The sequence below is a fragment of the Hyla sarda genome, chromosome 12, assembly GCF_029499605.1.
Source record: "Hyla sarda isolate aHylSar1 chromosome 12, aHylSar1.hap1, whole genome shotgun sequence".
NCBI lineage: Eukaryota > Metazoa > Chordata > Amphibia > Anura > Hylidae > Hyla > Hyla sarda.
This window is the reverse complement of record NC_079200.1, coordinates 22365764-22382112: the sequence shown is the minus strand read 5'-3', so window position 1 is coordinate 22382112 and position 16349 is coordinate 22365764. Positions and strand designations below refer to the sequence as shown.

The following is a 16349-nucleotide window of genomic DNA, read 5'->3' as shown; positions in this document are numbered from 1 at the left end:
GTCTGGGGTGCAGCAGCCGAGATCGGGGGGTCCCCAGCGGCGGGACCCCCACAATCAGACATCTTATCCCCTATCCTTTAAATAGTGGATAAGATGTCTAGGGGCGGAGTACCCCTTTCATTCATACGTCACAGGGATAGGTTCTCTTAGGGGTAATAAAATAAAACTAAATATTTTAACTGCTATAAATGCTTATAAATAAAGCATAGCTGGGAAATATTTACAATACAAAATTATATACATTTTGTACATATATAATATTTCAAACAACTCTTTTATGTACACATTAACATACATGTAATATCCAAAAAATGAAGGCGTTCCCAAGAGGACAATAAGATCAAGAAGAAGACCGGTCCTGCCTCTCTCCTAGGGAATCGGGAACACAATACCTATTTTTATTTCCTAGTTTTACAGGCTTTAGTAGTTGGGGTGGTCAGTCGTTGTCTACATGTCTTGAGCCCTCTTCATGAATACACGCCAGTGGTGGACTGACACTTGGGTCGACTAGAGGTTGTATTGTACAATCGAGGACCTGTATATACAGAGTTATGTCATGAGATTTTCTCACCATAACCCATCCCTAACCCATGACCAGAGGCTGAGTTGTGGAGAGAACATTGTCATCTGAGAATGTACATCTCCAGTATTATGTATGTCACCTACTAAACCATGTTAAAAAGGTGAGTAAATGAAGACGTGGAAGAAGAAGCCGCGAGCATAAGGTTTAGCATTTCCACTCATCCGACATTTGTATTTCCATCACTTTCACACCAGAATTGGGCATTTACTTCCGTGACCGTCATTTTCAAAGTTGAGTTCCTAGAAGAAAATAAATCAGTTGACACTATACATGTATGTTTTAAAGGGGTACTCCGGCACTTAGACATCTTATCCCCTATCCAAAGGATAGGGGATAAGATGCCTGCTCGCGGAGGTCCCGGCTCCGCCCCGTGTGACGTCACGCTCTGCTCCCTCAATGCAAGCCTATGGGGGGGGGGGCGTGACAGCTGTCACGCCACCCCCATGGGCTTGCATTGAGGGGACGGAACGTGAACGTCAATCAGGGGCGGAGGCGTGATGTCACAATGCTCCAGCCCCGTGATCGCCAGTAATCAGACCCGGAGCGGACAAGCTCCAGGGTCTGATTATAACGGGGTGCGGCGTGCAAGATTACGGGGGTCCCCAGCAGTGGGACCCCCGCGATCAGGCATCTTGTCCCCTATCCTTTGGATAGGGGATAAGATGTCTAAGCGCCGGAGTACCCCTTTAATACTTGATACCTCACCTTCAAAGTTTTTTTGTTCGGACTTTATGTAAGAAACGTTTACCAAGATGGTATATAGCCATAAAACTGGCCAAATGTTGTATCTTGGTGGCCATGTCTATAGGGAAGACCTAATAATTAATAATTTTCCAACCAGATATCCATAAAAGAGATACATTAATTTATTAATTCTAATAATGGCTTAAAGGGGTACTCCGCCTCTATACATCTTATTCCCTACCCAAAGGATAGGGAATTAGATGTCTGATCGCGGTGGCCCCACAGCTGGGACCCCTGCAATATCTGTGCAGCCCCCAGCGTTCGTTTAGAACGCTGGTTAAGGGTGGCGGGGGATGTAACGTCATGGCCACGCCCCTCATTATTTCATGCCATGCCCCCTCAATGCAAGTCTATGGGAGGAGGCGTGGCAGCCACCACACCCCCTCCCGTAGACGTACATTGAGGGGTTGTGACATGACATCACAAGGGGCATGGCCGTGATGTCACAACCCCCCCTGTTCCGAACGCTGGGGCAGTGAAGTACCCCTTCAAGTATCTACACTGCAGTATCTTAAAATATAACAAAAGTATTCTACTAAATTTTGGATATGAATTCTAAATGTGATGTTTAAAGGGGTACTCCACCCCTAGACATCTTATCCACTATCCAAACCTATCCTCGGCTGCCCCCAGACGTACGGTGGCTGGAGCAAACTTCTCTGGATGACTGGCGATGTGGGTGGAGGCTTGTGACATCATGGTCACACCTCACTCGTGACGTCGCGGCCATGCCCCCTCAAAGCATTGAGGGGGCGTGGCCGTAACCTCACGAGCGGGCCACAGCCGTGATGTCACGAGCCTCCGGCGCTGAACCGGATGCTCTAAATTAACGCTGGTCAAAGCACAGAGATTGCGGGGAACCCCAGCAGCGGGACCCCCAAAATCAGACATCTTATCCAAAGGATAGAGGATACGATGTCCATAGATGTCCTTTGGATAGGGGATAAGATGTCTAGGGGCGGAGTACCCCTTTAAGGAATAGGTATGTTCTTCAGTTACAAAGCTCTGCCAATGTCAGATTATTTTCTAATGCGATCAATCTTTCACTACTGGTTGAATAATGAATTTAGTTCTTCATCTTATTGAAAATGTATTCACTTACCATCTCCTTTTCTGGAATGATGTGTTTGGGTCCTGTGTAGAGAAATGAAAATGGTTATGTATACAAACAACATGATAGCATACAATATTTAAATATATCATTATTATCAGCTCCATGGATAAGTAGTGTTGAGCACGAATATTCCTGATGCAAATTTTTATCATGAATATCGGCACTTTGCAATTTCGCGAATATTTAGAATATAGTTCTATATATCCGTAATGACGAATATTAGTTTTTCTTTTGTTTGTTTTTTACATGCAAATTTTTATGCAAATGTTTATGGAAATTTTCCCATGGAAAAAAAGTGAATGAACATAGCGGATTTTCCGAACATAGCGGATTTTTCGAACATAGGACGAATAGTCATCAATATATTTGTGAAATATCGCAAAGTCGAATATGGCCCCTGCCGCTCATCACTATTTATAAGTTGTCAAGTCAATGTTGACTCCTGAAGCCCATATGATGCTCGCTCCATAATGTCTTGTGTTATGTTTAGAGGTTTTCATGAACCCCATTATGAGTACTTAGAGATATCCCGTGGATCCGGGAAGAAAAGGTCCTCGTAGCGGCGCTCACTCGGTGCTGATTGGCGGTAACCGGATGAGGTAGGTGTAGCCTCATTAGGCAGTAACCGATGCGGACAATATAAATAATAAAACAAAGTACTTTATTTAGTAAGGGACTACGCGTTGCGAGGGGCTAGACCTCCTCTTCATCAGGTCCAATCAAGAGGGGTATTGTGTTATTTACTATAAACAGTGCACTGTCCACTATTGTGTTATTTACTATAAACAGTGCGCTGTCCACTATTGTGTTATTTACTATAAACAGTGCACTGTCCACTATTGTGTTATTTACTATAAACAGTGCACTGTCCTCTGATGTGTTAACTGCTTAACACAGTTCAGTGTCAGAAACAGAATATGGCACAGAACCTACCACTGTAATCCCCACTAGTAACAGTCACCCAATCAGTGTATGTACAATTATAGGGGTACTCCGATTAAATTTTTTTATTAAATCAATTGGTGCCAGAAAGTTAAACAGATTTGTAAATTACGTCTATTTAAAAATCTTAATCCTTCCAGTACTTATCAGCTGCTGTATGCTACAGAGGAAGTCATTTTCTTTTTTAATTTCTTTTCTGTCTGACCACAGTGCTCTCTGCTCAGGAACAGTCCAGAGCAGGATAGGTTTGCTATGGGGATTTGCTCCTGCTCTTGACAGTTCCTGAGACAGACAGAGGTGCCAGCAGAGAGCACTGTGGTCAGACAGAAAAGATATTTAAAAAAAAAAAGAACTTCCTGTGGAGCATACAGCTGCTGATAAGTACTGGAAGGATGAAGATTTTTAAATAGAAGTAATTTACAAATCTGTTTAACTTTCTGGCACCAGTTGATTTAAAAAAAAAAGTTTTGGACCAGAGTACCCCTTTAATAACCACAGCCTGTTTCTTATCACTGAGAAAGTTACTTACCCACTCATTCACATTTCCCCCAGCCAGGGCATTCTAATTTTGTGGATCAACCTTTTATGTGGCATGTGCATGAGAGAAGTCTAGATGCAGAGTGGAGCTCCATGCTGCAGCAGTGGAGGCTCAGCACAGGGGTGGGGGCATTAGTTGATGCCAGCCAGATGTTTCCATGCACCCGGGTCTTGGCAACACTCCACGTGTACCAAGATCCTGGTAAGTATCATTTTAATTATTGTCACCCAAACTACAGCCTGTACCAACAGGCTAGTGTGGGTAATACTGATGACTAATTCCCTTTAACCCCTTAGGGACGCAGGGCATACGGGTACGCCCCCGTTCCCGAGTCCTTAAGGACTCAGAGCGTACCTTTACGCCCTGTGTCCCGCTAACAGGGTTTAAACTGTTCTCACAGGTGGAGAACGGGTTAAACCTCGTGGGTCCCGGTTGCTACGGGGAGCCAGGACCCGTGGCTAATGCCGGGCACCGTCGATCGGGCCGATGCCCGGCATTAACCCTTTAGACACCGCAATCAAAGTTGATCGCGACAGAATTGCAATGTCCCGATCAGCTTACTGGACGACGGGAGGGCCCTCACCTGCTTCCTTGTCATCCAAGTGGTGATCTACTGCTCCACTCTACTGAGCAGCAGAGCGGCGGTAACACTGATCAAAGTTATGCAAATAGTAAAATAGAAAAAAGTAGTAAAAAAAATAAGAGAATACATGTGAATAAGCCCCCCCAATAGAAGTTTAAATCACCCCCCTTTTCCTATTTTTAAATAAAATATTGTAGTAAAAAAAATAATCATATGTGGTACCGCCGCGTGGGTAAATGTCCGAACTATTAAAATATAAAGTTAGCTAAACCGCACGATCGATTGCGAACACGTAAAAAAATACCAAAGTCCAAAATAGTGATTTTGGTCACTTCATATACCATAAAAATATTAATAAAAAGCAATTAAAAAGTCCCATCAAAACAAAAGTAATGCCGATAAAAACTACAGACCATGGTGCAAAAAATAAGCCCCATACGCAGAAAAATTTAAAAGTTATAGAATGTGACAATTTTAAACATACAAATTTTGGTGCATGAAGTTATATATTTTTTTAAGTAGTAAAAGAAATAAAGCCTACATAAATTGGGTATCCCTGCAACCGTATGAACCTAAAGAATAAAGATAATGAGTCATTTGTTACCGAAAAGTGTACTGCGTAGAAACGGAAGCCCTAAAAAGTTGCAAGATGGCTTTTTTTTTTTCATTTCACCCCACAAATATATATTTTTTGTTTTACCACAGATTATGTTATAAAATAAGTGATGTCATTACAAAGTAAAATTGGTGACGCAAAAAACAAGACCATATATGGGTCTGTAGGCGCAAAATTTTATGTGTTATGATTTTTAGAAGATGAGGAGGAAAAAACGAAAGTGCAAAAACGAAGATTGTTTTGAGTCCTTAACCTGTTAAGGACATAGGGCCTAAACTTACGCCCTGAGTCCCGGTCCTGCAATATAACGCGGGGTCACACAGTGACCCCGCATCATATCGCGGCGGGCCCGGCGTCATAGTGAAGCCGGGACCTGCCGCTAATAGCGTGCAGCACTGATCGGCTAAAAACTAAAGTAAAAGTGCCTGGCTAGCTCAGGGAGCTGTTCGGGATCGCCGCATCCCGGCATAATCCCGGTATAATCGCGGCATCCCGAACAGCTGTAGCACAGGAGGAGGTCTTCTTACCTTCTCCTGCGCTGTCCGATCGCCGAATGAATGCTTCAAGCCTGAGATCCAGGCTTGAGCAATCAATCGCCGAAAACACTGATTGATCCATTCCTATGGAGATGCATCAATCAGTGTAAAAGATCAGTTAATGCAATGTTATAGCCCCCCCTATAGGAGCTATAATATTTCATAAGAAAAGTGTAAAAAAAATCATTAACCCTTTGAATTATCCCTTCCCCTAATAAAAGTTTGAATCACCCGGCATTTCCAAGAATAAAAAAAAACAGTGTAAATAAAAAATTCCAAATTATAAAAAATATACTGCTTTTTAAACCGCACGTTCAATGGCGTACGCGCAAAAAAAATTCCAAAGTCCAAAATAGCGCATTTTTGATCAATTTTTATGCCATAAAAAAGTGAATAACAAGTGATCTAAAAGTCTGATCAGAACAAAAATGGTACCGCTAAAAACCTCAGATCACGGCACAAAAAATTAGTCCTCATAGCGCCCTGAACACAGAAAAATAAAAAAGTTATAGGGGTCAGAAAATGACAATTTTAAACGTATAAATTTTCCTGCATGTATTCATGATTTTTTTCTGAAGTACGACAAAATCAAACCTATATAAGTAGGGTATCATTTCAACCGTATGGACTTACAGAATAAAGATAAGGTGTAATTTTCACCGAAAAATGTACTGCATAGAAATGGAAGCCCCCAAAACTTATAAAATAGTGTTTTTTTCATCAATTTTGTCGCACATTGATTTTTTTTCCTGTTTCACCGTAGATTTTTGGGTAAAATGACTAATGTCATTACAAAGTAGAATTAGTGACGCAAAAAATAAGCCCTCATATAGAATTTTAGGTGAAAATTTTAAAGCGTTATTATTTTATAAAGTTAAGGAGGAAAAATTGAAAATGAAAAAACGGAAAAAGCCCGGGTCCTTAAAGGGTTAAAGAGGTACTCCGGTGGAAAACGTTTTTTTTAAATACAACTGATGCCAGGAAGTTAAACAGATCTGCAATTTACTTCTATTAAAAAATCTTAATACTTCCAGTACTTATTAGCGGCTGTATACTACAGAGGAAATTCTTTTCTTTTTGGATTTATTTTCTGTCACGACCACAGTGCTCTCTGCTGACACTTCTGTCCATGTCAGGAACTGTCCAGAGCAGGAGAAAATCCCCATAGTAAACATGTGCTGCTCTGGACAGTTCCTGACATGGACAGAGGTGTCAGCAGAGAGCACTGTGGTCAGACAGAAAAGAAATCCAAAAAGAAAAGAATTTCCTCTGTAGTATACAGCCGCTAATAAGTACTGGAAGGATTAAGATTTTTTTTAATAGAAATAATTTGTAACTTTCTGGCACCAGTTGATTTAAAAAAAAAAAGTTTTCCACTGGAGTACCCTTTTAAAAGGATACTCCGCTGCTCAGCAATATGAACAAACTGTTTCGAACGCTCGAGCCAGCACCAGGAGCTTGTGACATAATAGCCCCACCCCCTTCATGACATCACACCCCGCCCCCTCAATGCAAGTCTTTGGGAGGGGGCGTGACATCCGTCACGCCCCCTCCCATAGACTTGCATTGAGGGGGTGGGGCGTGAAGTCATGAGGGGGCAGGGATATTACTTCATAAGCTCCCGGCGCCGGCTCCAGCGTTCGGAACAGTTTAAGGGATTTAAGTACCCCATTTAAGGTGAAAATGGGCTGAGTCCTTAAAGGGGTACTCCTGTGGAAAACCTTTTTTTTTTTTTAACCCCTTAAGGACTCAGCCCATTTTGGCCTTAAGGACTAGTATGAGGGCTTTTTTTTTTGCGCGACCTGTTGTCCTTTTAAATGACATCACTCATTATATCATAAAATGTATGGTGCAACCAAAAAACACTATTTTTGTGGGGAAATTAAAACGAAAAACGCAATTTTGCTAATTTTGGAAGGTTTCATTTTCACGCCGTACAATTTACGGTAAAAATTACATGTGTTCTTTATTCTGAGGGTCAATACGATTAAAATGATACCCATGATTACATACTTTTCTATTATTGTTGCGCTTAAAAAAAATCACAAACTTTTTAACCAAATTAGTACGTTTATAATCCCTTTATTTTGATGACCTCTAACTTTTTTATTTTTCCGTATAAGCGGCGGTATGGGGGCTCATTTTTTGCGCCATGATCTGTACTTTTTTTTTTATACCACATTTGCATATAAAAAACTTTAATAAATTTTTTATAATTTTTTTTTAATAAAATGTATAAAAAAAGTAGGAATTTTGGACTTTTTTTTTTTTTTTCGTTCACGCCGTTCACCGTACGGGATCATTAACATTTTATTTTAATAGTTCGGACATTTATGCACGCGGCGATACCAAATATGTCTGTGAAAAAAAATTTACGCTTTTTGGGGGTAAAATAGGAAAAAACGGACGTTTAACTTTTTTATTGGGGGAGGGGATTTTCACTTTTTTTTACTTTTGCTTTTACATTTTTTTAATTTCTTTTTTACACTTGAATAGTCCCCATAGGGGACTATTCATAGCAATACCATGATTGCTAATGCTGATCTGTTCTATGTATAGGACATAGAATAGATCAGTGTTTTCGGTGATCTTCTGCTCTGGTCTGCTCGATCACAGACCAGAGCAGGAGACGCCGGGAGCTGGACAGAGGAAGGTGAGGGGACCTCCGTGCGGCGTTCTGAATGATCGGATCCCCGCAGCAGCGCTGCGGGCGATCCGATCATTCATTCAAATCGTGCACTGCCGCAGATGCCGGGATCTGTATTGATCCCGACACCTGAGGGGTTAATGGCGGACGCCCGCGTCGGCCATTGCCAGCGGGTCCCTGGCTGCGATCAGCAGCCAGGATCAGCCGCGCATGACACGGGCATCGCTCCGATGCCCGCGGTTATGCACAGGACGTAAATGTACGTCCTGGTGCGTTAAGTACCACCGCACCAGGACGTACATTTACGTCCTGCGTCCTTAAGGGGTTAATCAACTGGTGCCAGAAAGTTAAACAGATTTGTAAATTACTTCTATTAAAAAAATCTTAATCCTTCCAATACATTTCATGGGCTGTATACATTCTGTTCTCTTTGGATTTTTCTGATGTCATGACCACAGTGCTCTCTGCTGACCTCTGCTGTCCATTTTAGGAACTGTCCAGATCAGCATATGTTTGCTATGGGGATTTTCTTCTGCTCTGGTCAGTTCCTAAAATGGACAGCAGAGGTCAGCAGAGAGCACTGTGGTCATGACATCAGAGAAAACTAAAAAGTAAACCATTTCCTCTGTAGTATACAGCCCGTAAAAAGTACTGGAAGGATTAAGATTTTTTAATAGAAGTGATTTACAAATTTACAAATCTGTTTAACTTTCTGGCACCAGTTGGTTTAAAAAAAAAAAAAAAAAGTTTTCCATGGGAGTACCCCTTTAAAGGGGTACTCCGCCCCTAGACATCTTAGCCCCTATCCAAAGGATAGGGGATAAGATGTCAGATTGCCGCGGTCCCGCTACTGGGGAGCCCCGGGATCCCCGCTGCGGCACCCCGCCATCATTACTGCGTAATGACGGGCGATACGGGGGACGGAGCAGCGTGACGTCATGGCTCCGCCCCTCGTGACATCACGAGGGGCGGATCCGTGGCGTAACAATGCTCCGGCCCCTGTATTGCGCGTCATTACGTGCAGAGCGAACTCGCGCTGTGCTGTAATGATAGCGGGGTGCTGCAGCAGGGATCCCAGGGGTCCCCAGAAACGGGACCGCGGCGATCTGACATCTTATCCCCTATCCCCTTTGGATAGGGGATAAGATGTCTAGGGGCGGAGTACCCCTTTAAAGGATTAAGTGGCAGAAATGCTCACACCTGATTATAAGCCTGGGGAACACCCCATGTGCCACACATCAGGCCCTTATTGCTCCAAACAGAGAAACATTGGCGCTAAGAAGACTGAATAATATATTGTAATTGCACAATATATTACTACACTCCCCAGAATGGCGCCCCAAATGTTCACCATCACCAGCCGTCAACACTGGCATCACAGCTCAAACTATGTGTCATAACATTATACAAATATTCTAATGCTCATAATTCATACATAGCCTCGTGTCTTTCCAGCAGGTAGTTGTATGTATCAATGTCCTTCTCCAGGGATGAGCTCAGATCCTTGTAAACGTTGAACTCGTAGTTTAGATATTTGAGCTTAGATTGGACGTCCGCTAGGTGAGATTCGTTTATATTGATCGAATTCTGTAGATGACTAAGGTCAGAGCGGTATTGATCACGAATCTCTTCCAGTGTGCACTCATAGGCTCTTATCTGCATTAAAATTATATATTAAGACATTATATGGGTTATGGTTGCCACATAATTAATATGCCTTGTTCTTAAAGGGGTACTACGCCCCTAGAAATCTTATCCACCATCCAAAGGATAGGGGAAAAGATGTCTGATCGCGGGGGGTCCCACCACTGGGGACCCCCACAATCTCGGCTGCGGCACCCCAGACATCCAATGCACGGAGCAAACTTTCGATGACTGGCGATGCGGGGCGGAGGCTTGGGACATCACAGCCGCGCCCCGCTTGTGATGTCATGGCCATTCCCCCTCAATGTAAGTCTATGGGAGGGGGCGTGATGGCCATCACGCCCCCTCCCATAGACTTGCAGTGAGGGGGTGTGTGACGATGATGTCAGGAGTGGGGCGTAGCCGTGACATCACGAGCCTCCGCCCCACCAGTCATCCGGCATGGAGCAAAGTTTGCTCCGTGCACCTGATGTCCGGGGGGCCGGGTGCCAGATGTCTGGGGACCCCCGCGATCTCCCTGCTGCACCCGACGTTCGTTTAGAGCGTCGGGTGCAGCAGGGAGATCGCGGGGGTCCCCAGCGGCGGGACCCCTGCGATCAGACATCTTATCCTCTATCCTTTGGATAGGGTATAAGATGTCTAGGGGCGGAGTACCCATTTAAAGGGCTGACAAAATAGTATTGATTCCCATATCGAACCACAAATGACATGTAAAACTGCTCAACTTACCAAACTCCATTCTTTCTTTAGTTCAGTCTCTAGTGTGAGCATTCTGAGCTTTAATCCCGTGACCTCATTGTTGGATAGTTGGAGTTGTTCAATGCCAGAAAATACTTCTCGGGACAGTTCGAAAATCTAGAGAATCAAAAAACAAAAAAATACATAAAGAGGTTGTCATAACGTAAAGAGGTTGTCTCAAGAAGACAACCCTTGTCTGTATTGTCTATAAGGACATCACCTGATCAGGGCTCCCCTTCTATAAGCAAAGACATATTGTAAGTTAAAGAGAACCTCTCATGATCTTGTGAAATGTTATAAGTCTCCCAGTTCACTGCTCCCATCATGATAAACCACCCCCTGCCTTTATTTTTATTATTTTTTAGTTTTCTACCTTGATATTGCTCTGTATTTTCTGCTCAGTCAGATTCACAGACTGGGAAGGAGGCGTTCCCCAGCAGGCTGTGACATCATCTGAAGCCATACAGGGGAGAACTTCCTCCCTCACTCTGCTACACACAGCCCAGAGCAGTTAAGTGTGAGATGAGCTATGATTGGCTAAGGCTGCCCACACACACACCTCTCAGCACTCCAGACTGCATTTCCTGATTTTGGACTTGTGCCAGGCCAGCAGAAGTCCAAAGTCTGTGCAAGAGAGAGAGAGAGGGAAATGTGCTCTCGACAAGTAGGGAGACACCTAGTGGCAGCTTTTTTAAACACAAACAAAACACAGAAAACTTTATTTTATTTTTTAAACAAAGTACATTAGAAAGATTTTTTTTATTTACCATAAATATACCATTTGCAATAGAAAAAAATAGTTTTAATGATAGTCCCCCCATCACTGTTTTTAACATTGGGGCCCAGTCTCTTAAAGGGGTACTCCGCTGCTCAGCGTTTGGAACAAACTGTTCCGAACGCTGGAGCCTGGAGCTTGTGACGTCATAGCTCTGCCCCCTCATGACGTCATGCCCCGCCCCCTCAATGCAAGTCTATGGGAGGGGGCGTGACATCCGTCACGCCCCCTCCCATAGACTTGCATTGAGGGGGCGGGATGTGACGTCATGAGTGGGCAGGGCTATGACATCACAAGCTCACGGCGCCGTCTCCAGCGTTCGGAACAGTTTGTTCCAAACGCTGAGCAGCGGAGTACCCCTTTAAGACGTGCTTACCATTTCTTGGTGCATTTTCTCAATATCATTGAGGTTTCTCTCCATCAGGGTTTCATACTCATTTCGAATCCTACACAAGGTTGCATTTAGATCTATGGAAGGTGCAGTCTCTACTTCCACATTGACTCTGGTTCCTAGCTGAGCTTGTAGACCAGTTATCTCCTGCAAGGCCATCAAAGGATAAAACTAGTTAAATCTGAAAACATTTACACATAATGGGTTATTTTGGATGGACAGGTTGACTCAGGTTTTTAGGTATTGCCTACATACATTGTTTCACTGACATAGATTAAGAAATCTGGGACCGCTTCAAGTTATTTTTGTTGTACCGCAAATAACTTTGTCTTATTGGGTGTTTAAAAGTTGCCCTCCATGGGGTCTTTAGAGGGTCTCGACCAAACAAAAAGTTAACATATTATCAGAGGTTTACGGTGTACACAAAAGTAAAATAGATGGGTACTCCGGTGGAAAAAAAAAAATTCAGCCAGAAAGTTATACAGATTTGTAAATTACTTCTATTTAATATAAAAAAAATCCTTCCAAAAAAAATCTTAATCCTTCCAGTACTTATCAGCTACCATATGCTGCAGAGGAAGTTGTGTACTTCTTTCCGGTCTGACCACAGTGCTCTCTGCTGACACCTCTGTCCATGTCAGGAACTGTCTGGAGCAGGAGAGGTTTGCTATGGGGATTTGTTCCTGCTCTGGACAGTTCCTGACATGGACAGAGGTGTCAGCAGAGAGCACTGTGGTCAGAGAGAATATTGAATAGAACAATTTAACTTCCTCTGGAAAAAGGGGATACCAAAAGAAAAGATTCCCACACAGTAGGTCCTACGCCACAAGACATAGAATAATTCATAAAGAAAAAGGCGTCAAACAGGACATAGATATCACAAAGTATACTTTATTAGCATGAATCCAAAATGACAAGACATTTAAAATAATTTAAAAGAATACATATATAGTAGTAAACATGAGTCCAAAAAGTGCTGAGAGAGAAACGGGGGCTATGCTTGTCTGCCAGGGGAAGGGTTAAATAAATAGTGCACAATAAGTATTGACTCCCGTGGATTAATGAGGGAGGCTACGGCTCATAGGTTGTGGATTAAATATTAGAGTCGGATCCAGCAAATATGCTCGGATCGCAAGTAAGTACAAAAAATCAAAGAGCAGATAAGGGAGCCTCAGGGGATCAATAACACATTATAGGTAGGACAAAACCTGAACTAGACAAAAATAACGAAATACTTTACCAAGTGGAGCAAGGAGTACAGCGCTACAGCCACTCGCCACCCAACGTTTCACCAATGAAGGCTTCTTCCGGAAGAAGCCTTCATTGGTGAAACGTTGGGTGGCGGGTGGCTGTAGCGCTGTACTCCTTGCTCCACTTGGTAAAGTATTTCGTTATTTTAATCCACGGGAGTCAATACTTATTGTGCACTATTTATTTAACCCTTCCCCTGGCAGACAAGCATAGCCCCCGTTTCTCTCTCAGCACTTTTTGGATTCATGTTTACTACTATATATGTATTCTTTTAAATTATTTTAAATGTCTTGTCATTTTGGATTCATGTTAATAAAGTATACTTTGTGATATCTATGTCCTGTTTGACGCCTTTTTCTTTATGAATTATTCCTCTGGAAAACACAGCAGCTGATATGTACTGGAAGGATTAAGATTTATTATATAGAAGTAATTTACAAATCTGTATAACTTTTTGGCCCCAGTTGATTTAAAATAATGTTTTTTTTAAACCCCTTTAAAGTCAGAAGTAAATACCACCATAAATTAGGTAGTGACTATGCTGGGTTACTGTAGCTCAGCCTTAAAGGGGTACTACCATGCTGACAACTTATCCCCCATCTAAAGGATAGGGGATAAGTTGCCTGATCGTGCGGGGTCCCGCCGCTGGGGACCCCCGCGATCTCGCACGCAGCACCCCGCTCTCATCAGGCCCCGGAGTGAACATCTGCTCCAGGTCTGATGACGGGGGCAGGGGGAGAGACAGCTGTCTCGCCCCCTGCCATAGACTTACATTGAGGGGCGGAGCGTGACGTCACATGGGGACGGAGCCATGACGTCACGATACTCCGGCCCCGTGATCGGCAGTCATCAGGCCTGGAGCGATGTTCGCTGCGGGGCCTGATGAGAGATGGGTGCTGCGTGCGAGATCGCGGGGGTCCCCAGCGGCAGGACCCCGCACAATCAGGCAACAAATCCCCTATTCTTTAGATGGGGGATAAGTTGTCAGCACGGTAGTACCCCTTTAAGCTCTACCACATGAACAAATAAAGTTTGCATAGAAAACCTCATTAGAACACTTAAAGGAGTACTCCACTGTTCAGCGTTTGGAACAACGCTGGAGCCTGTGTCGGGAGCTCGTGACATCATAGCCCCGCCCCCTCATGGACTCCCATAGACTTGCATTGAGGGGATGAGGCGTGATGTCATGAGGGGTCGGGGCTATAACGTCACGAGCTCCCGGCGCCGGCTCCAGCGGAGTACCCTTTTAAGCTAAATGTTGTAAATGTGATGGCAAAAAGCACAACAGACTTACCAAAGAGAACCAACGAGTCCTACTGGATAGCTGATTTAAAGAATCAGATATTTAAATTTTCTCTACAACTATAAGGTGAATCCTTTCTTCTTACCTCTTCGCTTGTTTTCTTTAATCCAAGAAGCTCCTTCTTCAGGTTTTGTACATGTTCCCCCAGATCCTGACTATCCTGGTTAATCATTCCCTGTATTCTATAGTGTTTGTATAATTCCTCTTCAGCGTTGGTCCTCATCCTGTGCTCCATCTCATGGCTGCAAAGGAGATCAATGAACAATAACATCACAAGAAATGATCATTCTAAAGATGTGACAAATGTCTCTCTGTTAGGCTGCATTCACACCACGACTGCAGCCTATGGTTGCCGGATCCGCCTGGGGTAGAGGAAAACCGTGCGCTCCCGTACCCCAGTCGGACTGGTGCTGAAATCCATTCACTTTGATGAGCCGACCGGAGTCAAACAGTGACTCAGATCGGCTCATTTCTGCCCAGTTTTGTGACCGGACCTAAAACGGTAGTATACTACGGTTTTAACAGCATACAAGATGACGTTGCAATGCGGCCGAGACCTGACATCACTAGTCAGCTGATGACATGGAGCCTGTCTGCTTCAATGGGTGGAGCGATCGCTTGGTGGGAGAGGGATCAATCTGCAACTAATGCAACCTCTGTAGGCACCCTGATTGAAAACCACAGGTCTTTTGAATGGTTGCAGCTCATTCATGTTTCAATGGGTGGGGTGGCTGATGTGTGGGAGGGAGGGAAATTGAATTATGGAATTTGTAGGCAAAAGAAGAAAACTCAAACAGGAAATACCAGTTCACAAAAAGCTAGCCTCAGTGTTATGGTTATTTCACAACATAGTCATTTATCCCCAAGACAAGTGCAGATCCTTCCTAAGCATGTCCATTACTGTCTGCCAGGTACGTACTAAAATAACCTTATGGTGGAGAACCCCTTTAACATCTGCAAGAAGCCTATGCTCAAATGTTCTTGTCTACTCATATTAGATGACTCATACTACAATGCATGCATTTGATGTTACCCCTTATTTTTTCTGAAGACATCCTAAAGGGGTACTCTGGTGGAAAACAATTCTTTTTCATATCAACTGGCTCCAGAAAGTTAAACAGATTTGTAAATTACTTCTATTTAAAAATCTTCATCCTCCCAGTACTTATCAGCTTCTGTATGCTGCAGAGGAAGTTGATTTGTTCTTTTCTGTCTGACCACAGTGCTCTCTGCTGACACCTCTGTCCATGTTAGGAACTGTCCGGAGCAGGAGAGGTTTGCTATGAGGATGTGCTCCTACTCTGGACAGTTCCTAACATGGACAGAGGTGTCAGCAGAGAGCAATGTGGTCAGACAGAAAAGAACAACTCAACTTCCTGTGGAGCATACAGCCGCTGATAAGTGCTGGAAGGGTTAAGATTTTCTAATAGAAGTAATTTACAAATCTCTTTAACTTTCTGAAGCCAGTTAATATGAAAAGAAATAAAATAAAATAAATGTTTTCCACAGGAGTACCCCTTTAAGACTTACCTTTTTCTGTAGCCTTCAGCAGTCATTTGATAATCCTCCATCTTTTGACTTAGGTCAGCATTTTGTTCCCTGGCCGAGAGTACCTACAGGAATAAAAAATGTATTTCGATTTATTTTATATACCGTACACAATGGTCTCATAAATAACTAAGTGTAATATATATATATATATATATATATATATATATATATATATTACACTTAGTTATTTATGAGACCATTGTGTAATACATATATATATATATATATATATATATATATTTATATATATATATATATATATATATATATATATATATATATATGCAATCTCCACCACAGCACAAATAATCAGAGGTCCAGGATCAAGTGGAAAGGCTTCCAAGTTTATTCACACCATAAATGTGATAGCGGTGCAACGTTTCGGCAAACTGC

The 16349-nt window shown here is 43.0% G+C and overlaps 1 protein-coding gene and 1 long non-coding RNA gene across 2 annotated transcripts in view; both read right to left on the bottom strand.

Moving 5' to 3' along the window:
- Nucleotides 1-508: 508 nt before the first annotated feature.
- Nucleotides 509-9894, bottom strand: LOC130296602 (uncharacterized). Its single transcript, XR_008849242.1, has 3 exons — nt 9739-9894; nt 2430-2461; nt 509-822 (listed from the first exon to the last, which is right to left on the bottom strand). It is a non-coding gene; the product is annotated as an uncharacterized LOC130296602 (long non-coding RNA).
- A 773-nt stretch (nt 9895-10667) lies between these two features.
- LOC130296270 (keratin, type I cuticular Ha6-like) overlaps nt 10668-16349 on the bottom strand; it is a 9386-nt gene continuing 3704 nt past the window's right edge. The window contains exons 2-5 of the mRNA XM_056547662.1: nt 15936-16018; nt 14491-14647; nt 11837-11998; nt 10668-10802 (exon numbers count right to left, since the gene is read on the bottom strand). Of these exons, the coding sequence (XP_056403637.1) occupies nt 10668-10802; nt 11837-11998; nt 14491-14647; nt 15936-16018 (537 nt within the window). The remainder of the gene's footprint in view (nt 10803-11836; nt 11999-14490; nt 14648-15935; nt 16019-16349) is intronic.